The sequence below is a fragment of the Phaethon aethereus genome, assembly GCF_964289735.1.
Source record: "Phaethon aethereus genome assembly, chromosome: 1".
NCBI classification, from domain to species: Eukaryota; Metazoa; Chordata; class Aves; order Phaethontiformes; family Phaethontidae; genus Phaethon; species Phaethon aethereus.
Genome location: NC_138575.1, coordinates 57,440,329 through 57,465,663, shown reverse-complemented (window position 1 = coordinate 57,465,663; position 25,335 = coordinate 57,440,329). Strand labels below are relative to the sequence as shown.

The following is a 25,335-nucleotide window of genomic DNA, read 5'->3' as shown; positions in this document are numbered from 1 at the left end:
ACCAAGTGTCTGCTGTGTAAGGATAGATGCTGTATACTCTCCAGGGCTAAAAGTGTTTGCAACACAGGGGATCAGCAGAGCCATAAGTAAGTTTGGTTCTGGTTTGTTTGCGGGTTTTTTTTTTTCATGAGCCACATGGGGGGAAGCCTTTGTTATCTCCAGATTTTAGAAGTAAGAGCTTCAGCCTTTTCTGGCATAAAGGCTCCACTGTCTGCTTTGGAGCCAGATAAATAAAGGCAGTTCTGCTCTGAAAAGAAAATACATGCTGATACATAAGTAGGTGTTGTGAAAGGGTTTTTTGAGAGGCAAGCTTTACACATTGAACTACAATCAGGAAGTCCAGTTGTGGTCTGTCTTTCCAATGCTTAAGTGGTAGGAACCAGAATTCTGCTTTTTCACATCCATATTTTCAAAATGGAGATGAAATGGATGTGAAACTGGAAGTTCCTTGTTCTGTTCCTTCTGTATAAACTGGAAATGGCTCAGCACCTTCAGCTCCAGTGGGGCTCTCTCTTGTTACAGCAGGCAGATTTGCTGGGCACTGGTCGGTGCAGGGAGCAGGTCTGTTGCTTGGAAGTACCTTTTAGTTACATTTCTGCACAGAATTAGATTTTCAATGTGGCCAGGAGCCTCCAAGGTGCTTTATGGTAGGAGACACAGATTTCCATTTTACTTTTTGTTGTCTCTGTTATGTGTCGCTGTAATAGTGCCCCGGGGCAGTTGGGAGGAGGCACTTTGCCCCGTCACACTCCTGCGGTCAGTATGTGATCCCAGTTGGTGACTGGGCAGCGCTGGAGTCCTGAGTGATGCCTCTGCAGTCAGTGGCATAACGCTGTCAGCAGCTTGCCATCCCTCCTTGCCTGCCCACCTGGCTTTGCAAGGCCCTCACCTTTGCTGCCTTCCAGATCTTCTGTCCCCCTTTCTGGGCTTACCGTAGCCTTTTATCTCTGATGCGCTTTCTCTGCTACGAGAAGTGGGCTGAGGGCAGTTGAAGTCCCCCAGCTTCTCATTCCAAGTCATGTGGCAGAAAGCAGCGTGAAGGCTACCACCTCAGCACCCCCGCCTCTGTGCTGGTAGTGTGTTGCTCAACACCCAGAGCAGCATGAGGCTGGTCGTGGTTTGTACACCTTAAAGATACCTCCTGGAATGACTCAGGTTCACCAGTACCCTGTTGACTCCTTAACCAGGAGCTGGGGTGTGTCGGTGTCTGTGTGGGGTCCTGCAGCACTTAAAAAGCCAGGGTGTCAGGGACAGAAGTGACTTGCATCTTGTCCACCCCTTGGTCAGGTGCCTGGCTGTGCTTTGTTCACTTACGTACTTGTTTGTGAAGCCGTCGTTTTCTTCTGACTGTGTATGTGCAAAGCAAATATTGACTCGTGGGACTAGCGGCATTTGCAGCTCCGGGATATGCCTTTGCCTGGCCTGAAGGAGCAACTGGTGGGGGAAGGGGAGGCGAAGGGCTTCCCACTGAGCGCTCCCCTTGTGCGTTTCACTGGGCAAGTCAGGATTTTGATTAGAAAAACTAAGCTTTCCGGCTGTGAGAGGACAGAAATTAACTTCCTGGTTCAGTGCAGGGTCTGATTTTTGTCGGAGAGAGGAAGAGTCGGTCTATAAATGTTAAATTGGATGCAATCTACACGGGATGTTAAAAGCTGAGCTGGAAGAGACTTCTAGATCTACACCTAAGTGCTTGGCCTCCGGATGAGTGCTGTGGCTTTGCAATTGCTTTTGTCTCTTCCAAAATGTATTTTTTCTTTAATAAAGGAAGATAATAGAGAGCAGTGGAAACCAGCTGACAGTCCAGAGGTGACGGTGGGAGTTACTGCATGCAGTGTTGCTTCGTGTTCAAATTAAGCGTAACGCAAAGCAGAGTTTTTCCCCGTGCTAGCTTACTGTCAGAGGAAGTGTTGCATACGCTGTTCCTGTGGCAGTTGATGAAAATCATTCTAGAAAGAATTGTTATGCTTGTTCTTGTCCTTCTGATGATGTTCAGTGATGGCTCCTGCACAGCTACTAGCTGTAACATTTTCAGTGTACAAAAACATTGCTTTGTAAAATGTTCATCTTCTGCAATCTGTCTGCTAGAGGTATGTTGCTTTTTGGTGGATTCTTATTTTTTCCATTGCTAGAATCAGCAGGGGGAGAACACCCCCGGGAAGGAGTTTCTGTCCCAAAATAAAAATCTTACTGAAAGGCTCTGGACTGAAATGTGTCAGGTCATGCCTAGCACATCCAGGTGCTATCACAGCAGGCTTAAGTGGAGATAATGTGGCAAAAGAGGCCAAGCAAGTCAAACATAGGCAGCAGGAGATTGTTACCTGGTGTTTGCAAGGAGTCAGGTAATTGAAATCTTTCCTCGCAGTTGTGTGGAAGAGCAAGTGTGTCCAGAGGAGGCTTGATATTGCCAAGTAGAAATGAATTTGCAGGTCTCCTTTGCAAATATCAATTTGTAAAGGACACCTACACTGGAAAATAAACTAATTGGACATAATTCTGCGTGGTGTGTATTCGCAACTCCAACAAAGGTGTTGCGGCTGGAGTGCTTCAAGTAGCTGTACCTGATGCTGACTGCGTGCTTCCCTTGCAGCCTTCTTTTCCTGTTGCACACGCTGTCATTACAGCTGTCTTCTAGCAGGCTGGAATCGGTGGTGGTGTGGTTTGTTTTAGAGTCTGAACTCAAAAAGTAAAGCTGCAAATAACAGGTACCATTTGCATTTTAACAAAAAATAAGTTTCTTTCAAAGTGTGAAAACTACCTGTTCAATGACCAAAATTCCTTCACATGGGAAACTTAAATTGCCTTTAAACATGGCTTCTTAATGCATGGGTGAAAACTGGTTTTAATTTTGAGGTTTTGAGGATTTGGGAGTTGTCGTTAATATTTGTTGGATCTGATGTGTTTTTTTCCTTTGTATCCCTTACTGTTGCTCGTTTTCAGAAGTGTGTACTGTGCAAATAACACAACTAAATTAGCTGTAGCAATGTTATGCATGCAATTTCACAGGCTTGGTGGGACCCCCTTTTGTTACTTCCTGTCTCCTCGCTAGGAGAGTTTGAGAGTTGCTTTAGGTTTCTGTCCCTCCGTCAAAGGAGAGAACTTACTACATCAATCCCGTATGCTAGATACCCTCCTCCTGGCTTGCACTGGGTGGTGCCTGGCTGTCCCAGGGAGCCTTCCTCCCTGTTCCTGTGATGATTTACTGGAGGCAGAGTGGGAGTGGGCAGAAAGCAGGGTGATGGAAGACCTACAGGGCTGGTGCAGTGGCCTCAGCACCTTCTCTTGGAGACACCTGGTTCCGTGGGCAGTCCTCAGCGCACCACCTCCTTGTGCCCCAGCAGGAGCCTTCTCTTGGTGTGATACACACTTGCGCACACCTCGGGCAAGGGTGAGCCTCTGTCTGAGCACTGTCTCTGGTCCCGCTCCCAGACGGGTGCTTGTAGGAAGGCTTCTATAGGAACCAGGGGCAGGAAAAACCTGCCCATCAAGTTGAGTGCTCTAATGTCAGGGACAGGCAGCAGGCAGGGGAGCGATCTTCAGCAAGGCGGAGGCCGGCCTGCCATGCCATGGACAAGGGAAGGTGCTCCCCTCTGCTACACCTGTCCTGGGATGAGGAGGGGCTTTCGGCCTCAGCACTCTCCTGCCCTGCTTCCCGAGCACCGTGGCTAACTCCCTTGTTACGGGGTGTTGTCTCATCCACGTGCCTAACACACTGGCCCGGCTTCTCCGTTGCAGGCTGGTTCAGCAGTGATTGTGCACGCAATGAAGGTTCATAGTGACCGAGGGGGATCCCTACTCACAAGCTTGAGGCTCTGAGCGCAGATTCAGAGCGCTGGCAGCGAGAAGCACGGCAGACGTACCACGTGGCTGAAACAGTGACTGTGTTCCTAATAAAAGTCATTTGAAACAGGGTTATCTGGGCCGAGAGAAGGCAGGGGAGAAGGACATACTGCAGGCTCAGGAGCAGAGCAGCTGTGGTTGCAGGGTGGTGATAAACCTTAAAAAAAAAGCATCAAGATACATTCACAGTGATGTTGAAAGGGGGTAAGTACTGTCAGCAGATTTACCTGCCTGGTGTGCATGCTGTCTGCATTCCCATCTAAAATGAGTGTGCAGGTGCTCGTTTTGTAATGTGTGTTGTGTCTTCAGCTACTGAGGGAAAAGTTGGTGCTAAGAGAACAAGTGGGGCTAGAGTGGTGGGAAGGATAGAAGAGTGTTTACAGAACTCGTGGGTAATGACTGGCCATTGTGTGGACAATGTTACTTCTCAGAAAGAAAAGCTGAACTTTTTTTTTTCTTTTTGCCCTGAGAGTTGGTGTCCAAAGATTAGAGTATCTGTTCATCCATGACAGCCTTTCTCATGCAGAGAACTGTTTAAATTTTGAAGGAAGAAGCCTTATCATTTGTGTTCTCAGACACAGATGCTTTTTATGCTTTTGCAGTGGTTTACAGCTGCTTATCTTGGAGTGCCGTAGCAAGCCACTTCCAGGCTGTGAGTGCTTGCTGGAAAGCTCACTGAGATCCAGATGCAGGAGTGGCTATATATATAATCTTGTATTCCTGAGCACTATAAGCAACTCAGGACCTGCTGGATGAATCCCTGGGGTTTCTTCTTTCAGTGTTTTTTTTTTTTCTTTGCAGTTGTGAGTAGCTTTACTGGAAGGGGGAAGCTGGAAGACCCATCCCAGATGTACAAGTGTTAGTTTCTCCCAGGTTCTTTCCCAAGTAAATGTGAGTGACTTGATATACCCCAGCACTGGCTTTACCTGCTTGGTAGAGGTGGCTCTTGTTGTCTCCCACACACAGAGTTATAAGGTTGATTTTTAAAGTCCAAAATATCTCTCTCTGATTACTGAACTATTCCATTGTTGTTCAGGAAAACCCCTATAAAAAAATCTGCAGTGAACTGGTATCAGGAGAGTAAGGAGGGGAGCTATGCAGGCTGTTTCATCATTCTGAGCTCTATCACCTGATCTAGTTTAGAGGAGCCTGGCTCCTGGCTCATTGCAGAGGTATTTGATAGCATGTTGTTGACATCCTAGCCCAGTTCATGACAGAAAATCTTCGTCAGAATCTTCCACAGCCTAATACACTTTACTCCTATGGTTTGTGATGCTACTCCTAAAATCTCTTTCAGGCTTGTTGCATCTAATGATACCCTCCTAAACCCTTTTTACCATTCTAGTCCCTTCTCTATGGGCAGTGTATTCAGAGTATTCATAATTAAATACAGGACTTAGAATATGTGATGGAAAAGGTGATGAAAATTGACTTTGTTTTTGACACTCTCTCAATCAGCAGTGTTGTTACTGTCACAAGAGATTTGGTAAATGACAGTGTGCTCTTTCTAGCTGATGGGTAGGTATGAAACCAAGAGGAAATTCCAGTCTCTGGAATTTAATTTTCTGGGGGGGAGGCGGAACTTAAATACTAAGGTATTTAATTTTCCTTAGGAGGAAGTTGTGTGTGAGGGGGTCTGTCTGTCCCCTGCCATGTTCTTAGATGCTACTTGAGTTCTCTCATCACCTTTTTTTTTTTTTTCCTTTTTATAACAGGATAGTAACCTCACACCTCTGAGAACAGCATTTCTGGACCTGCTGACAGCCTCTGCTGCTTGGCCCTACCTAGCGTAATGTCAGGTGAGCAGACAAAAATGGACACTATCTTCTTGTTTGGTTGTGTGTTCTTTCTTCAGCTGCAACTTAGGAAAAGAAAGTTACCGGTTCCAAGAGCCATTCTTTACATTAACATACTGTCTGGTCAAATTGAGGGAGAGGAAACCACCCCACTCTTTGTGACCCAGCAGCCTTTTCACTTAGAGTGAACTCAGTTCCTTCTTTTACCCTGTGCTGAAGTCTGCAGAAGCTGCTTCAGCCATTGAACACAGAGGAAGAAGAAGGTTGAAATGTAGTCTGCCTTCCCACTTCTCATAAGATTTGCTTGGTTCTGTTCTCCTCGCAAGATCTGTCCCAAAGTGAGTGGCTCACTTTATGATCTGAGAGATTTTTGCTGTACAGTGGTAGCTCTAGGGCAGGCAGAAGGCTGAAGAATTACTGGAGTTCCAGTGTGGACTACTGAGATATAAGCTTTACTAAAACTAGGTCTCCTTACAGTGGCCAACTTTCCCACCCCATATTTTTGTCTAAACCTTCCCTCCTGGTTTGGCTGGTTATTTCAGGATATATAACCCTGAGGGAGACTATACGTCAAATCCAAGTAAACATTTTTCTTGGTGATATGCACAGTGGAAGACCTGGAACATGCTTATCTGCTTCAATTGCAAAACTTGATGTCTGCTTTTATTCCAAGGGAAGCTGTTCAGTGGGACACTACCTGAGACTAGAAAGGTGCTTATCTTGAACACAGAGGAACAAGATGATAGGCATACTTTCATTGCTGCAGCTGTTTATACATGGTCTGGCAGTATCCCAGCCCTTCTGGAGCAAAGGGAGCAGTTGACCATCTTGCTGAGGTTCTGATTTCCCATTTTAGTGCCTGGTTGACAAAGTTTCAGGGAACTCTGGAGTGCTGCTGGTACTGGGGTCAGTGCCTCCAAAGGAGGTGTTTACTTCTCCATAGTAATTTTTTTTGGTAATGGTTCTCCTGGCTTGGCACTGACCACACAGCTTTTCCAAGCAGAAGAAAGATCACATGATGCTATGGAACTATTTCTCTTCCCTAGAAGTTTTTTTCTAAGAGGGAACTCTGGTTTGCCTTTCTACTTCTTTTGCTTGATGATACGGAAAAAACATCTGAAATTACTTGCTCCTTGGTGAAATGGGAGCTGTCTCAATGTCTAGGGTGCCAGTAGTGATGAACTGCTGAGAGCCCTTCCCTTGCTGGCACAGTCTGTATCAAGTGTGCATCTTCGAAGGGAGTCCTTCCAGGTTTTCACTGCTATATGTTGATCTCTCTCTGTTTAGGCCATCACACTCCCTCTGCTGGGGGTCCCTTCTCAGCACTCACTCCCAGCATTTGGCCTCAGGAGATCCTGGCAAAATACACACAGGTACAGTGTGGGGCAGGGAGGGGGTTTTCTCTGGCTCTGCTCAGAAGTAAAGTGACTCTGGTGATTTCTGGTGGTCTCTGAAAGCCACAGGACAAAGGAGGGAGAGGCACACTTTTCCTCTGGTGGTTCGGTTGTGGATGCTTGTTTCCTGCTTAAAATTCATGTGTTTTGCAGCTGCATCCTGGCTTTTGCAAGAGGATCTTGCAAAGCACAAAGAAACTTGTGTGAATTATTGCCCTGCTCTTTTGCAACTATTGCTCCACTGTAAAAATGTTGACACCCCTAGGGAACCTCTGTCACCATCAAGCTACTCTCGATGGCTTGCTCATGGCAGGAAATGCTAGCCTCAAGACTTGTCACCAGGTGGGCAGAGCAGGAAGGAAGGAAGCAGCTGTGGAATTTTGCAACTTACCCACAGTGTTTGCTGAAGGCAGTTGAGCTCAGTGAAGCTTGTTGTGGAGCTATGCTAGAAGCATGCTTCTTGGGTGCTGCCTGGGTGCAATGCTTGCAAGAGACCCCACAGGAGGGGCAGGTGAGCTTGCAGGAAAGGGGAGGTATCTGTAGGTTTTCACTCCTTAAAAAAGCCTGGTTGTAACCTCCAGTGTGAATCCTCCAATGCCAACCATGAGCACAGATGAGGAAAGTTGAGATTTGGGTCATGGACCTTAATTTCCTTTGGCCTATAATTTGGGCTTGCTTCACAGGTGCAAATTCCAGTTTTGTCTGCTGTCTTTCAGAGAAAAGCTGAAAGCAACAGGCAGGAGATGGAGCAATGCAGAGTGTTTGCAGTATGTGTGCACTAGGTAACAGAGGACTGCTGTGTATTAGACATGCAGACAGTAGAGACCACTTTAGCTGGTGTGTGTGGATTCCTCAGTCCACGAGGAGGGCTGCGTTCCTCTCCAGGTGGAGAAGTTCTGATTTTGATATGATGCTGTGCTTATTGCTGGGAAGATCTGTACAGGTGGGAAAGCAGGGCTTCAGAACTTCCATGGAGAAGTAAAATGGGGTTGTCGTGCAACACACCCACACACCACACATTCCAGCTGGGAATGGTGGTGGGAGGCATCAAAAATAAAAGGGCAAGGAGTCTAGTTGCTCAGAGGGCACAGTGTGGGCAGTGGTGGGATGGGGCAATATCCACATGTCTCTATTCACTTGTTCAAGACTGGTGATAGCATCTGTTCTCCTTCTTCACGTTCCCCAGAAAGAAGAATGCATTGAGCAGCCAGAGTTCCACTATGATGAATTTGGTTTCCGAGTTGATAAGGAAGGTAAAGTCAGTCCCAGCCCTAACCCTTCCATTGTGTCTGGGTCCGGCCCTTCCCATGCTTCTGGGTGATTTTACAACCATTCTGTGCTAGGTCTCATCTACCCACCCATCATCATCTTTCTGTATCCTACCATTGTAATCAAGGGACTGTTGGGATCACCCTGCATGGCTCGACCTTAAGGAGAAGGAGCTGTGGCGTTGATCTGCACGGCTCGACCTTAAGGAGAAGGAGCTGTGGCATTGAGAAGCTGGTAAACAGCTGGATATCTGCATGGCTGCTTCTTCTTAAGGTCAAGCCGTGCAGGGTGATCCCAACAAAGGACATGTGTTAGAAGTGCTGGCCTTACAGGAGTCTGGAGCATAGAATATGAAGCAGAGTCATTTCCATCTCCTTATGCTTCTGCTGTGGGTAAAGAGAGAGGAAAGTTAGGAGGAAGTTATCATTTCCACTAGTAGCTGCGTGCTGGGGAAGGTCAACTTTCCCAGTTGACAGTGGGGTCTCTGTCACGGTCAGTAGCCCTGCAAGCACTGATAGCAGGCACAGTGACATGTGCTATCTCTTGAAAAACTTGTGGCCAAGATGAGTGGCAGCAGTATGTGTTCTTCACTGCCTAACAGCTTGGCAAAGTGTAGGGCAAACTGTAGGGGCAGAACCCACATCCTACTTTTTCTGCAAGATACAGAGGCAGGAGACCAAACAGAAGGATGTGTCCAGAGCTATTGCAGCTGGGCATTGAACTACAACAGCTGGCTACCTTTGCAAAGAGGAAGATAAAGGAGTGGGGGATGTAGGAATTGCTTTATGTGTTCTGAGAGGACATTTCCAGGGCTCGGGCCATACAGTGCAAGGGCAGAAGTTGTTTGCATGTGTGCCCTGAGGCACCTTGAGTCATAGAGGATCCTCTTTAAAGCAGTGACCTGGAGATGAGGACAGGCCACAGCAATTTTTTTCAGACAGAATATTCAATAGACTAGTGCATTATAAAATCAGCAGAAAGATTTGGACTGCATTGTTGGGATGTGTTACATGATGAAGGACAGAGTGCCTTACATCAAACCTGTACTTGTGCTAAAAGGTCTATTTTAGAAAGCCAACCTCAGGTTAAGGTGCACTCTCATTGTGAATTTGGAGGTGTCCTATTAAAGCTTCTTTTTGGTGATTAAATATCCCCAAAGTTAACATTTTGCACCTCATTACTTGCATGAGCATATAGCTTCTGCTTGCCACCTCTGAGGCTTGCTTTTGTCAGACTGGTTTATAGAGCCTTACAAAACCCAGCAGGATGACTGCTGCCAGGGTTCTTGTTTAATTCCAGCCACATTCTGCTCAAAATCATGAGTAAGTAGAGACGAGAAGCCTGCTGACAGCTTCTTAGTTCTCAAGGCTCCACTGCCTTTTGCTTATGACCATAAAGTTTACTGCATGGAGAAGACTGTTAGAAACCAAGTTTTGCCTTTCCATGCTCTGGCTGGAAGATGTGAATGTTTTAAATGTGCTTTCTTCAGATGGCCATCCTCCTCCTCACCTTGTCTATGTTCGTTTCCTCTCTCACTTGTCTCCATTTCTTTCCCTTCCCTTTGCTGAGGCAGATGGTGTGGAGCCAAGCTCCAGGAAGCTTCTGGGTGTCCCACTGACAGAGGAGCCACAGCAGAGGCTCAAGTGGCAGGCTCATCTGGAATTCACACACAACCATGACGTGGGTGACCTCACCTGGGACAAAATTGAGGTCACCCTACCACATTCAGACAAGCTTCGCTCTCTGGTGCTAGCTGGCATTCCACACAGCATGAGGCCACAGGTGAGAGTGCTGCCTGTTCTGGGCAGGCTCTCCTGCCTGGAGTAAGAGACAGCGGAGCGACACCACTTTCTCTTGGCTGAGAGTGTGCCAGATTATGGCTTTCGGTGTCTTTCTTATTGACTCTTCCTATCTCTGTTCACTCTGTCCCCCAGCTGTGGATGCGCCTGTCGGGGGCCTTGCAGAAGAAGAGGAATTCAGAGATGTCATATCGGGACATTGTGAAAAACAGCTCTAACGATGAAACCATTGCTGCCAAACAGGTAGGAGATACTGCCTAGTGCTGACTGGCCGCAAGGGAGTGGGGAGAAGGGCAAGATTTGCTGTGTTGAGGAAGGGGTGCCTGCCTAACACCTGCAGCAGAGACAGTTGAGAGGACGTGTGGTTGAATCCTGCGAAAGCTTAACCTCGTTGGGCATATTTCTCCTTTGTTTTGTTGGAATAGCAACTGTGCAGCTCCCCTCCTTCCTAGGACAGCAAGGAAGGGGTTGGACCCATGCTACTTGCATGCTAGAAAACAGCACTGCAGTTGCATCTCAGCAAACATCCTGATATTCATTGAGGGAAGTGAAGGGTGAAAGGCTGATAGATGCACCTCTGTTGAAGTAGTGGCAGCTGCTTCCGGGGACTGTCTTTGTTCCCCCAAACATGAAGTCTCTGAACACCAACAAGACTGTTACAGGGTGTTTTCCCTCTTCCTCTGACCTCTCCTTTTGTGGGAGAAGACTAAGGCCATGGCAAAAGAAAGTGAGCTCTGCACATGTTCACCGTTCACCAAGAAGTTAGGTTCAGAATGGTTGGAAAGAGGAACAACACTGCCCAAGGGAAATCTGTGGGCTGTTCACTTCCAAGTCCTCAGTCACAGATACATCCAGGTTGTTGGTTTCTTTCTGGAATAGGTTTGTTAGGAAGCCTTACTTGAAATCCAAGCAGATGAAATACCCAACCACTAGGCATCGTGTTCTCAGCTGTGAACCTACAGGCTGAGTTTATGCAAGTATTTCTTGGGAAACACCAAGTCACCATCTGCACTGGCATTTTCCCATGTGTCAATGAAGGCTGATAAATTGACTCCAGGTGCTTGGACAGGGCTATCTTCTTTGGTGCTGAAGGACTTCTGAATGGGTGTGGGGAAGCAGAGTCCCCTGAGGCAAGGGGCCTTGGGAAAGTGCAGAGAGCGGAAGGCAATTGTTCAGATGTTGCAAGCTGACCCTGTCCTTGTTCATGGCTGTCTGGCAGATTGAAAAGGACTTGCTCCGCACGATGCCCAGCAATGCCTGCTTCTCCAACATGAACAGTATTGGGGTGCCACGGCTACGCAGGATACTACGAGGACTTGCCTGGCTCTACCCAGAGATTGGATATTGCCAAGGCACTGGCATGGTAACCTGCTTTCAGACTGTCTTTGTGACTGGGATCGTTTTGTCTATGGTGACTATGCTGGGGCAACTAATTTGAGGCAGTGCTGCCAGACACTGTGGCCTCCAGATGAGCTGAAGGGAAATCCCTTCCACATGGAATGTTTTTCCTAGGGCAGGGAGAGCAGACTAGCACAACACATCCAAAGATGTGGAAGAATTCAGTCCATCTGTTGGGGAGGGACAGGCATTACACTGAGGAGAAATCCCTTCAGTGGAGACTGTGGGAGAGTTGCTGCAGAGGAAGGAAGATGTTGGTCACCTAGACACTGGTCCATCTCTCCATGTGAGGAAGTGGGGAAAGAGTTCTGCTCCTTTTAGGACAGGCTTGGCATGCTGTTCTTCCTTCAAAATCCTAGGTGGCTGCCTCTCTGCTGCTCTTCTTGGAGGAGGAAGATGCCTTTTGGATGATGTGTGCTATCATTGAGGAACTGGTTCCTGCCTCCTACTTCAGCACCACCCTGATGGGTGTGCAGACGGACCAGCGTGTCCTGCGACAGCTCATCGTGCAGTACTTGCCCCGCCTGGACAAGCTGCTCCAGGAGCATGACATTGGTAAAAGTGTGCCCTAGAAACCATAGCTTTTCTTGCCAAGGTGACGTGCAGACAAGGATTATTGTTCTTGTTTCAAAAAAGGAGAGCACCAAGGCTAGGAGCAAACCTCCTGGCCATGGAGGCAATGGATGGTCAATCTTTAAGCTGGGAGGACAGCACTTAGGAGAGGCCATCTTCACTGGTTGGCTGATTTCCTCTGTTGTTATTCTTTTCCATGTCTCTATTCACAGAGCTCTCCTTGATCACCTTGCACTGGTTCCTCACCTCTTTTGCTAGTGTTGTCCACATCAAGCTGCTGCTGCGTATTTGGGACCTCTTCTTCTACCAGGGCTCTCTGGTGCTGTTCCAGCTCACTTTGGGCATGCTCAGTATGAAGGTAATTCCCACCTCCTCTTCCTCTTTTATAGCACTTAGGTGTTTAATTCTGAGTTTTAGGGGCCAGAAGGTTTTGTATCCACTTCCTGTGTGTGATTTGGGAATGTGCTTGGGAAGGTGACTTCCTGCTTTCCTCAGAACTGGGGGCTGTGAGGAACTTCCAAGGCACTTCACAGGATTCAGAAGTTGCTCTTTCCCCTGCCTACCGCATTTGCTCCCTCATAATTAAACCCCATCAGCTGCCCGCCTCTCTTCAGTCTAGCTCCTAACCTGAGAGTCCATCTTAGCTAAACCAAGATGCCTCTTGATTTTGCACCATCTCTGAGCAGAGATATAGAGCCAAGGCTGTGATTGTCTGGGATGCTTTTGATGGCACTGATGAATGCTTCAAGAGATTAGCATTGTCCTGACTACCTTTGATTTGGCTAGCTTACATTTAGCCACCTGATCTTTTCCTTTTTATGCAAAAAAAAAAAAAAAAAATTTTGTGGTTCAGTCTGCTGTGTGAATGGTAAGGGTGGGCCTCCTGGGAGTGAGGGGAAGGTGGAGCACAGTTTGACATGGTAGGCGCTCAGTAGTCTGTGAAACTGAGCATCTTCCACTCCCTTGTCCCCAGCAAGATCCCTGTTGTGCCCAATCCTGGTAGTGGGTGCAGAATAGCTTCTGTTTTGTCTTTGCTTGCTGATTTGACTTCATTTCAATGATGGGTGCTGTGATTCTTCAACATGCCGGCTAGAATTTTAAGAGCAGATCTCGGTGCAGTAGAGTAGTAAAAGATGCTGTTCCTCTCCCATAAGTAGCTTGGACTCTTCCTACTGAGGTTTTCATGGAATTGTCTGGTTGTACCTGCATTGTGTCTGGTCCAGGCTGTACACTGAATGTAAAAATTGCATCTAGCAGCCCCAAGAGCATAGCTGTCATGCTCATTGTTCTGTATAGCAAAATGACTGCATCGTTGCAGGAGGATGAGCTAATCCAGTCAGAGAACTCTGCCTCAATCTTCAACACGCTCTCGGACATCCCAAGTCAGATTGAAGATGCAGATGTGTTGCTGCGGGAGGCCATGCGTGTGGCTGGCTCACTGACAGATGTGGCAGTGGAGACCCAGCGTCGCAAACACTTGGCCTACCTCATTGCTGATCAAGGGCAGCTGCTCAACTCCAGCACCACTGTCAACAATTTATCCAAAGTGAGTGCACAGAGTCCCACCTGCCTCTGCTGCCGCGTTTTTACCATTCCCTTACATGTTCCCTTCCAATCCCTGTTTGTGAGGAAAAGGTCCTCCTGTCTGAGAGGATTTTGGCTCCAGGATGACTCTGTCATCCAGTGGAGAAAAGGTACTGGGAAGTCAAGAGGAGGTCTGTACTAGTGAAATGCTGCCAGATCTGTCCTGGCTGATAAATCCCCAGGTGAAAGGGATATTGACGTTGGTTGTAATTATCATTAATGAGAGTTATGATGGAAAGTGATGCATTGTGTTAATGGTAACTAAAAGAAACAGCAGATGCTTTTGGCAGAATTTGCTAGGAGCATGCAGGGTAGGAACTGGAGGTAATACATTAGTAAGAAACAGATACACTAAAATAACTCTGGAAGGTAGAGTAAGAAAACAGCAGCAGCCTTTGAGAAGCTGAATAAAAAATGCACCTGTGTTTAATCTTTGACTATAGCCTGTAGTTGCAGATAGGGTAGCTCCTGTTTTATCAAGCCTGTGTGGAAGATATGTTCTTGATGCTTGTCTGTGTGCTAATCACAAGACCCTCCTGCAATTCTAAAATGTAATAGACATCCAATTAGAAATTTAGATATATAATTATGTGTAGAACTGCTTTTGGCAACAAGTAGAATTAGACTAAAATTATTCACTTGAATCGTGGTTGACTCTTGAACTTCAATTATGCTTTCCTAATAATTGAACTATAAATAACCCATTGCATATGGAGCAGAGCAAGCAGTAAGGCTGATTCACTGCGTTAGAACTGGAAAAACTCCTGCCTAAAATGTGCCAGTTCACTTGCCTGCCCCTTCCAGTGGTAGCTGTCAGGACCCCTTGCCCAGAGCTGACCTGTGTGGAGGACTGCTTTATTTCTGAAATCTGTCCTAATGTGTGCACTTTGTTCTCTCTCTTCTCTCTCCCTCAGGTTGTGCGACGCAGGACTCAGCGCAGGAAATCTGGCATCACCTCTCTGCTTTTTGGTAAGGACAATTCTGTGCCTTTCATGTGGTGCTGATGGATATAGCAGCCTAGGTGGGAGGGGGTGAGCAAAGCAGGGAAACACTGGGACAGGGCAAAAGGAGAGAAGGGAGACAGAATTGAAGGATGGGAGGGAAGAAGTGCAGTTTTCTACTTGCTTGCTTTGGTCTGGGCTCAGAAAGTGAATTTTAGGTTAGATGTCTAGTCCTTAAATTGTGACTAACAGCAGGCTGCAGCTCAGCCCAGCTGTAATGTCCTTCTTGCACTGACCAACAGGTCCAACATGTTTTCTGGCAGACCATATGTAGTCCACGGGCTGGATGTTGTACTCTCCTGATCTTACTCTGCTGAGTTCAGGAACATCTCTGAAGATCTGAGACAGGGCAGGATGGTCCAGTGTGTCACTCATCAAACTTATAAACGCAAACATCACTGATGTCCCCCTTACTTTGAGAGTTTGATGATTTGAACACTTCTGAGTCTTAATTTTCCTCGCTTATGAGCTAAGCCAGCATATGTCCAGAAAGCACAGGGCCAGAGTAGGTTTTGCATGGGTTTAAGAGTAACTTGCTTCTGTGACTCCATCATAGCCTTTTCTATTGTAAACCTCACTGTCATCACCTTCCTTGCAACTGGTTAGCTTTCTTGAAATTGCCACATCTCACCACAGAGATTGTTTTTTCCGGAAAAAGACAAGCACATACAGCATTACATATAAAAGTTATGGTAGAAGACCAATGAAGCTGTAAAGTCAAACATGCAGAAGTGAAGAAATGCAGGAAAGTTGCTTGTGCAACCTAACTCAGACCTCTTGTATTTAATGTTATCATACAGTCAGTAGAGACTGAACTGGCAGGGAACTTCCCTGCCCAATGCATCTTGCTTGTGTCTCAGTCTCCTTGACCAAGTATGAGTAGCTTTATGAAACTGATGAAGAGTTATACCCACACACAAAGATAAATTTGAAGTTCAAGCTTCAAAATATATCAATGGTAGAACTGAGATGATTGACAGTGTTTTCTCATTTCAGTGGGGTTTCTGTACAGTGACTGTCATGCTTTTTACCCAATGTTCTTAGTGATTAAAACATTGGTTAAAATAGAGAAGTTATCATCCTGCAGCAGATGACCAGAATGGAAAACTTCAGCCCAAGTGAGGGGAAGGAAAGCTTGGGTGTGATAAATTCACCTTATACGGTGAACTGTCAAACAACCTTAACTGTAATATCTGCTACCTGTGATAGTTACTGTGTAGAGCTGGTACCCTTGTCTGGGTGGGAGTAAGAACTTACCCAGAACTTAGTTCTTCTTCCTTTGGAGTGAATGCAGATTTAGTAGTGATTTGGACAGGAGCACTGTTTGGAAGGGATGTCTAGATGTCTGTAGTCCAACCTCTCCTGCTCAAAGCCAGACTCTTGCTCATACTAGATCAGGTCAGCCAGGGCTTTCTCTAGCTGAGATTCAAGGAGGTGGACCAGATTTCGGATGAAGAAATAGAAGAAACAGCGAAAGGTAGTTTGGCGGAGAACAAGATGTGTGTGTTGCCCTTTTCCTGTTGGATGGGTATTGCAACAAGGAAATCCAGGAGAGCTAGTCCTCCTCAGCACAGCTGTGCAGCTGGTCAGTCTTTGCAGGCTCAGAATAGAGCCTCCTCACATGTGGCCGATCCTGCACTGATTTCCTGTTTTGGAAGTGCACGTGCAGGCATGTCAGGTGCAGTGAAGTGAATCTGTTGGAAACCCCAGTTACTTTCCTCTGTATCATGTATATTCTAAGGTTAGAGAGTGTGGAACTTGCTTCCCATATCTCCTGTTTGTATTTGGGTGGGATTGATCCGAGTACAGAGGGAGGAGCACAGTATTTCGGCCAGAAGCAACTGAATGACAGAAACAACCAGTGATCTATGTAAATGAGGGCAGCCCACTGAGCTGATGTGGCTGTGCTTAAGTAGTTTCTTCTTTAGTCACGCTTTGTTTTAGCAACACGGATTTTCTGGGAATCCCTGCCATCTGCATGATCACCTATCTATTTACAATCTTTGTATCTCTGAATCTGTAGTGAGACTTCTTTCATGCTCTATTTCCTACCCCCAGTCACTGAGGAGGAGTTTTTGTTAATTTTCATTGCTTGGACTGGGAGTAAATATGCCCTACAACTTCTCAAGACCAGAAGCAAACTTCAATTTTCTCTCAAGCTCTGTGTGTCTGATTCTGTAGTAATTTAATTCAGCAAATAGAAAACAATTACAAAAATAATTTTAAATCTAATTTTGTGCCTCTATTTATTTTCTTAAAGTTTTAGTCTTTTTTAATTAGGATCACTTGTGATTAAAAGATACTATTAATCATGTTTCAATAAGCAGAAGCTTCATGAGTACATAGCCATTGCAGCAGCTCTGTAGCTCTGGCCACACTTTATTCATATTGGTTTCTATAATGCCGTTAGAAGATAAATGGAGTACTAATTTGCTAGCCAATGATTTACTTGGGTCTTGCATAAAAGCTGTGTTTGTATAAAAATTGGAGTTCAGTGAAAAATATTGTTTTAAATGTTGATTTTGTTAATCAAGCTACCTCTATATATTATAGAGGGTGCAAAAACAGATGCATGAAAATACACCTTGAATTTAAAACAAACGGAATTTTTTTAGAAAAATAAGCAAATGGTTCATTGTTCCCAAACATCATGTACACAGTTTTTAAGGCATTCGGATCCATTAACTGTCTAAAGAATCCATCCCACTAGGTATCTTTCTCCATAAATTAATAGAGATAGGCTGTCAAAACTCCTGGGCAAATTTGTGACAGTTGAAAAATGCTTTGGTAACTTTTACTTTGTACTTATGACCATTTCTGTACACCAAAAACCTTTGAAATCTGACACATAGGAGGGTCAAGGTCTTAAGCAGATGGTGGCTTTTCTCTCGTGGCTCTGACTTCTAGACTGACAGAGGAAAGTGGGCTGTCTTGGTTTATCAAATCTTTTTCAAGACTCAGTGAAGAATATGCTTTCAGCCTGTGAGGTATACAAAAATCAGAAGTAGTTCAACAGAGAACTGTTTCAGTTTCAGGAGAATTTCAGTTTATGAGAATTTTTTAAAGTTCCCTAGTTTTGTGTGCCACCATTCAGCTGACTCTATACTGTGTAGACACTTCTCTAAAGTAGTACCCAGTACCTTGGTATAATTGTCCAGAGTTGTCCAAACAGATCAAAGATGACATCTTCCAGTTCCATATGTGGTTTGAAACACCAGCTCCTTAAAATTTGAGGCAGTCAAATTGGTGCTGGTTATTTACATTATTGAATAGACTGGCAGTAAGTACCTGCCTTATTGTAGGCACCTCTAATTTTTTTATTTCTGTAGAATTAATAATTTCTAATGTTAACAAAAAAATAAATACCTCATACTTGTTTTCCATTCCTTGTCTTCCCTCTGGCTGTGTGGGCTCCCCAAGGGGATGATGATCTGGAGGCACTGAAAGCCAAGAACATCAAGCAGACAGAGCTGGTGGCTGACCTGCGTGAAGCCATTCTCCAGGTGGCACGGCACTTCCAGTGTGTGGATCCCAAGAACTGCAGCATTGTGAGTGGGAACAGCTGGATCTGCACTGCTGTGTGCTCCAGGCATGAGCGTTGAGCGTCCACCACAGGACAGGGCTGCTCAAATGCTCCTGGCGCATTCTTCCTCGAGCCCACACACTCCAGATGTGGGAGTGTGTGGGTGGAGAGTGAGGGTTGCTTAACTCATCTCTAATGGAGGAGGACTGCACTGGGAGGTTGCTGCCTGCTAGGACTGGGAAAAGGTTTGGGATGAGGGGCATGCAAGCTTTGGCAGATCAGCTGAGAGTCATCTGTTGCTTTTTGTTCCTCCTTGCTCTTTGTCCACATGCATGCTAGGATCTGACTCCAGACTACAGCATGGAGAGCCACCAGCGGGACCATGAGAACTATGTGGCCTGTTCCCGCAACCGACGACGACGAGCCAAGGCACTACTGGACTTTGAGCGCCACGATGACGATGAGCTGGGCTTCCGCAAGAATGACATCATTACGGTGTGTCAGCCTGTGAGACAGGGACCAGGGCAAGACCATGCAGACCCAAATTGTTTGGGACACTGCACTGCCTCTTCTGCAGGGAAAGAAGGGAGGAAGTCAGCTCAGGGCCCAGTTAGGAGTCCAAGGGAAGCAGTTGGTGTTTCTGGGGGCTGCCTGGGGATGAGGCAGTATGTTCCTGTGAGTGTTGTCTTGTGGGTCATTCTCAATGCAACCACAAAGTCCCTTTCCTGGCTGCCATACAGCTGAGCAAAAGATTGATTTGGTCCAACCTGGGTCTCGGTTTAACACTGCGCACTAAGCTCTGTAAGACTGTAAAAGCATCCATGTGTGTTTTAGCTGTGGGCGTCCCATCTGAAATTGGGGAAAACAGGGACAACATTGTGTTTGCTTTTTGCCCTTGAAGGCCCTGGGGGACATGAGAAGAGAACATTGGCAAAACAGCTGAGAAGAAAGCAGTTCTTCATTGCACATACACAGCCAGGCAGCTGTTGCCCTCCTGGCACTGCACTTTCTTCAACCAGTGTTTTCCACTCCCTGTTTTTCAGATCATTTCCCAGAAGGATGAGCACTGTTGGGTGGGAGAGCTGAATGGACTGAGAGGTGAGAGCAGGATGGGTTGCACTGGGGAGAGCGGGGCCGGATGCGGAGCATCTGTGCATCCACAGCAACTGCTCTGGTACATTTGCAGCAAAGGCTTTGCCAGTTACCTGGAGCATCTGCCAGTGACAAGGGCAGTGTTAAAGCAGGGTATGAGAGCAGTGGTGCAGCTACCTGGTTACTTCTTGCAAACAGCAAGTTTAGTCTCCATCCTCTTGGCACAGGGTGGTTGGGTGCATGTCATCTCTGCTGCTTGTGGGCAGTGTCCTGTAATTGGCTTCCTCTTGCAGTTGCCTTAATTCTTGTGATTTTGAGGCTGCTTGCTTCCTTCTTTGGGGTTGGACCTTATACACTCTGGTTTGTTCTCAGTTTCCAGTGGGCTCTGATCTTGTCTCTGCTAGAGGTTTCTCTGTGTTAGACTTGCTTCTTTGTCCATTCTTCATAGGATGGTTTCCTGCAAAATTTGTGGAGATCTTGGATGAGCGGAGCAAAGAGGTAATTAAAAAAACAAAACACAGCAACAAAAAAACAATATAAAAGAAAGTCATCTCGTAGCTGAAAAAACATAGTTGAAAAGAGGCATATATTTCCCTTGGCTCTGTTTGCCCTGTCTGGCTATTGAGTGCTTAGGGATCAGGCAACTTATCTTCCTAAGCCTGTTTGCTCAACTTCCTTGTGCTGACCAGAGTGGAGAATGAGGGCCCCAGCGGGCTGCAGAGGGTAGCTGAGCATGATGCCTGGGCTTGCAAGGCCCAGATGAGCTTTGGGAAAGCTGAGAAAGCTAGGTAGGTAGAAAGGTAGGTACGCAGCAGGATCCTGTGGGCAGTGTTTCTGCTTGCTCCCTGCTGCCTGTGCTCTCTTCCTCCTTTGAGGCTGTGCCTGTGGCACTCCACCTCAGTTCCTCTCGCACTGGCAGTGATGAGATGCCACCTATTTAGAGCAGATACCTCAACATGGTCCCAAAGCTGGGGTAATGGGTAGGAGACAAACGTCATCAGCTGTTGGCCTAGGCAAGTTGCAGGCGAAGTGGAGAAGGCCCTGCTCTCCCTCTCCTCCTCAGCATTTGGAGACTGAGGAAGGGCTCAAAGACTGACCTGAGACCCCAAGAGAAGCCCTGAGAGAGGTCACCATTGACATCTTACTTGCTTCCTCACCCCCTTCTTGGGGCTGGTTCTGTAGATGCAGATCACCTCTGTGCATGAACACACCCTGTTCTGCTGAGCAGTTCTCCTCCCAACTGTGGCAATAGAGAGGATCCCACTTATCCTAATTTTGTAATATCCATCATGCAAACAGCATATCAGGGTGATACCTCGGAGTGGTGTACCAGCTGACCTGGGATTCCCATCTACCCCTATTTGCCTTGATTTTTATCAGCTTACAGAGTCCCAGAGACCCTTGGTGCAAGTCCTTCTCCTTCCCTTAGTTCAGTCAGCATCACACCAAACCGCAGCAGTTCCTACAATACTGACTGCTGCTAGAGTGGTGCTGGGGTCACCTGTGTGGTCTCATGGGCAGCACCTAGGCACAAAGGTCCTGCTGTCTCAGCAAATCCCTGGGGTACTCTGGGGAATTGAACATGGTGCCTTCTGCAAGGGCATAAGGGGTTCGGGGGGGGGGGGTGGCTGGTGGCACCTGGGAGTGGAACAGGTGTGCACAGAGAAGCTGTAGGTGAGTGGACCGCCTCCATGCTCTGCGCCCTTGCCAGTGTGCTGAGAGCTGGCTCTTCATGTTCCTCAGTACTCCATCGCTGGAGATGACTCAGTCACAGAAGGGGTGACGGACTTGGTGCGAGGGACACTCTGTCCAGCCTTGAAGTCCATATTTGAACATGGATTGAAGAAGCCATCTCTGCTGGGGGGGCCCTGCCATCCCTGGCTGTTCATTGAAGAGGTGAGATGTTTCCGTTCCCTTCATGGGGCTGTGTTGGCAGAGGGCTGGGGTGATGGGCCTGTAGGGCAGAGTGCACTGACTGTCCCTCTGCCCTACTAGGCTGCAAGCCGGGAAGTGGAACGGGACTTTGATTCTGTGTATTCTCGCCTTGTGCTCTGCAAGACTTACAGGTAAGGCCACTTTATTCACATGAAGTATCTGGGTCTGTGCGCTGCTCCTGCACGCTCATCAAACTGCTGTTGCTCTCCACCTTGGGAAGGGTCATGGTCTGCACCATCCTTCTGTGGGTGTGGTGTCAGCAGGCTGCTGTGCCCATGCTGACTTGGGGCTGGCAGTGACTCTTGCTCCCTTCCTCATGCTCCTGTCTCTGCTTCTGGGGCTGTATCTCGCTCTCTTACGGCTGCAGGATCAACTGTGGGCTCAGCAGTAGCAAGGGAGCTGTTGGGGTATGGAGGGGTAAAGGCCTGCTTGTGCCCAGCGTGGCTCCGGAGCTGGCTAGTGCTCTGCTGTGATCTTTGCAGGCTTGATGAAGATGGCAAAGTCCTCACTCCAGAGGAGCTGCTTTACCGGGTGAGTGCTGCGCCCAGCCCAGCCAAAGCCCAGCTCCTAATGTGGGGAAGTTTCCCATGGAGGCTGCTGAAGGGTGATGCCCTTCTCTAGCAAGATGCTTGAGCATCTCCCAGACCTTCCTTGATGGGAAGCAGTAGAGGCACCAGGTGCTTGGGGAAAGGCAGAAAGTGAAGCCATCAGGAAGGCTCGGCCCCTCTGATGCTAACCGGTGGCACTGGGTGAGGGTGGGGAACTCTGAGGAGGAGAGCATTTGCCTGTGTTGCTGAAATGGCTGCCCAGCCAAAGGCCAAGCCGCAAAGGCAGTAACCACATCTTCCTGCCCTGCAGGCGGTTCAGGCAGTGAACATGACACACGATGCTGCACATGCACAGATGGACGTGAAGCTTCGTTCCCTCATCTGTGTTGGACTCAAGTGAGTCATCCAGTCCTGATACCCCTGGGGTGGGGGGTGCGAGGAGCTTGGGAGGGGGCAGAGCAGGCTCAAGGGCAGCAGTTGTTTCACTGTAGGCCATAGGGTCTTTTTCTCCCTCTCACTGCAGCCACTGAGTGGGACCTGCTCCTTTCTTTGTTCATGATGCTGGCCTGGCTCCTGTCTGGAAGAAGTAGCTCTCGTTGCGCGGAGTCGCTCGTAGAAGTTTACTGGGTTATCCTGTTCCCACTGGGGACAGGACTGTGGGCTGGGATCAAGGCTTGGGCTGAAAATAAATTATACCAAAGGGATGGGGGCTTCTTTCCCTGGCTTCAGCCGAGTAACGCGCTTCCACCCTGTCGCTGCAGTGAGCAGGTACTGCATTTGTGGCTGGAAGTGCTGTGCTCAAGCCTGCAGACCGTGGAGAAGTGGTTCCATCCCTGGTCGTTCCTGCGCAGTCCTGGCTGGGTGCAGATCAAATGTGAGCTGAGGTGAGTCTGTCCCCATGGGCCTTGCCAGGAGCTGGAGTGGATTTCCTCCTCCCCTGCAGGAGGTGGCCCTCACTATGGCTGGCTTTGGACCCTCTCCAGTGAGTAGCAGCGTGGGCTGCCCAGACATCCCTGCTGCAGAGATTTCCTTCTGTGTGCTGAGGCAGCAGCAACTGTCTAGACAGTCTAATGTGCCTGCCTGATCAGGAGCTGAGCTTGGCTCCTGGGGAGCTGTTGTGACAAGCAGGCAGCCTCTGCCTGCCAGCAGCCTCCTGCTGCGCCCTGCACCTACTCTGATGGTGCCTTTTCCACCCTGCTGGTCTCCAGGTCCTGTGCCAGCCACCATGAGTCGAAGCAAGGAACAGGGAGACGGTCTGGCTGTTGCTGGCCGGGAAGGAGTCGCTTATCAGCTGACTCCTGGTTAAGCGAGGGAGCGGTGTCGGGGGCTGAAGGCAGCTGAGCTCGCACGAAGCACTTCGCTTGGAGCCCAGGGCACCACCCACGCTGCGACCTCCTGGCCCTCCTGCACTCTGCAAAGCCACATCCAGTCCCAGTGAGCTGCAGAGCAACCCTCCCCACCACCACCACTCCAGCCCTGCTGCTGCTGCTGTCCTGTGGGAACTGGTTTTTGTTCCAGATGCAGGAGCATCAGTAGCAGGAACAGGCCCGTGTGTACATACACACCTCGGGGTTCCTTGTTCTCCTTGCGCTGCTGCTGAATGGGAGGGAAGGAGTGGGGGAGGGGGGAGTCCCCTTCACCTCTCTGCTGCCCTGTCCCGGGTCTCGCAGCACGGGGGCAGTGCTAGTTCACAGCCGAAGGACCAAGTGGGCCTGGTTCATGGCTGGGCCCAGGTTAGTGTGGAGCAGAAACGGAGGTTTTATGACATATTTCTCCCAGCTAGGTTCCTCTGGAGGGCCTCGGCTCCCTCACTGCTGCAGGAGTTGGAGGAGACCCCCACATAGGAGTTTCCCCTGAGTCTGAAGGACTGACGAGCTTGTTGCCAGGAGGTCTGAGCTCTGTGTCCCCTGTCCTAGGGACAGGGTTGAGGCTGTGCCTGCAGCCCCTGCTTAGGGCTGGGTCCAGCGAGGGAGCTCCATGTGCCATCCCCATGCGGCACTTGTGCATGGGGGTCAGGACACATCTCTTGCTCCAGAGAACGAGAGAGAGAGAAAGGGGTGCAGAATCTCTGAGGTGCTAGTGGCAGGAGTCTGTCTTCTAGAGAGGAACCTGCAACCCCCCATTGCCAGCTGTGTGCAGTCCTCAGCTGCGGTATCTGAAGTCTAGCAGAGCCCGGGGCTGCCTGTGCCTCCCTGCACTGCTGTCAGGCTCTGTAGGGGTTGCACTTGAGTCACATCCTCAAGCCTCTCTTTCCTGCATGGGCTTGGCACGATGTGAAGCCCAAAGAGTGGGTGGGAACAGGGGATGAGTGGCTGGTGTTGCCCTTTCAACACCAACAAACAAGGAATTTCATTCTTGTAAGCTTAGTGGTGTGCAGGGCAAGCTGAGGAGCCAGTGCAATTGTGTGCCTTGGGGGCAGCAGTTGTGGGCACAGGCTGGGGGTGTGATCTGGATGTGTGTGAACACATGTGTTACCATCGCTCTCTTCCATTGCAGAGTCCTCTGCAAATTTGCCTTCAGCCTCTCTCAGGACTGGGAGCTGCCAACTAAAAGGGAGGTGAGTAGGTGTCATCTTTCATTCTGTCTCTCAGCCGTGGGCTTTGCTTACTGCCTTCCTCTCCTGGCTTTGTGCTCCAGCCCATCCTCTGCCTCCTCTTGAGCCGGCACCAGGGGCTGTGGATGAGGTCATGTTCCCTACTGGGGCATGTGGCAGTGCTGGCAGAGGGTGCTGCCTGCCCCTTCCCAGCTGGGGCAGAGGAAAATGGTAGGCCCCTCCCTTCCCCGGTGCTCTCTGAACCGCAGGGTCTTTCCCTGTTTCAGCTGCCCAGAGGTGGGAAGTGCAGAAAGCTGCTCTGTCTGGGTGATGGAGACTTCAGCGTGCTTGGGCTCTGCCCGCAGACACAAACTCCCCTTTTCTGGGTGCGGTGCACTGACCCGGGTCTCTGTGTCATCCTGCAGGAGAAGGAGAAGAAGCCGCTGAAGGAAGGGGTGCAGGACATGCTCGTGAAGCACCATCTCTTCAGCTGGGACATAGATGGGTGACCCCCACCCTGCCCCATCCTGGGGAACCTTCTCAATGGCGCACACTCCTCTCCCCCACTCCCATCATGTCTCACTCCCTGCCTTCCCCCCACCCCACCCACTTGTATCTGTGACAAAATCCCCCTCAGGGGGCTGCCAGGCCACCTGGGAGAGATGGCAGCAGTGCCAAGAGGCTGAGCTGCAGACCCCAGGGAGGTGATGGTCGAGGGTGATACTGCAAAGGGACAAGTGTGTTCTGGCCACAAAAACAAGTGCCCCATCTCTGCCACCCCCATCTTTTGCTTGCCTCAGCCCTGACTCCCCCCAGCAGCGCCTGGGGGAGCCGCCTGCCCCGCAGCCCTTCCTGCGCTGCCCTGTGTGGGGGTGTGAGCGTGTCTGCTGCTGTAGCTGTGGGGAGGAGACAGCCCTTGCAGGGTGGCTTTGACCCACAGGAGCTGGTGCTGTTGGCAGGTGGCACCGTGGGTGCAGGTGGAATGGGGCTGGTGAGAGACTCGTGCTGTACGGGAGCAGGGCTAGCACATGCCCCCACCCCGGTGCCAGCCAC

At 48.7% G+C, this 25,335-nt stretch overlaps 1 protein-coding gene across 2 annotated transcripts; it reads left to right on the top strand.

Moving 5' to 3' along the window:
* Positions 1-11,323: 11,323 nt before the first annotated feature.
* On the top strand, positions 11,324-24,875 carry SGSM3 (small G protein signaling modulator 3; the record flags this gene model as incomplete). Of its 2 annotated transcripts, none has more annotated exons than XM_082001971.1 (16): positions 11,324-11,458; positions 11,853-12,048; positions 12,279-12,424; positions 13,385-13,612; positions 14,565-14,619; positions 18,072-18,199; positions 18,514-18,669; positions 19,218-19,272; positions 19,715-19,764; positions 21,088-21,162; positions 21,262-21,332; positions 21,684-21,732; positions 22,060-22,145; positions 22,511-22,633; positions 24,246-24,306; positions 24,714-24,875. In XM_082001971.1, the coding sequence occupies 16 exons, from the start codon at positions 11,339-11,341 to the stop codon at positions 24,789-24,791; spliced, it is 1,677 nt and encodes a 558-aa protein (XP_081858097.1). In that variant the 3' UTR covers positions 24,792-24,875. The 2 variants fall into 2 exon arrangements, with proteins under 2 accessions (XP_081858097.1, XP_081858096.1); XM_082001970.1 differs by having other exon boundaries at positions 11,339-11,458; positions 21,010-21,162.
* Between the last annotated feature and the right edge of the window lie 460 nt (positions 24,876-25,335).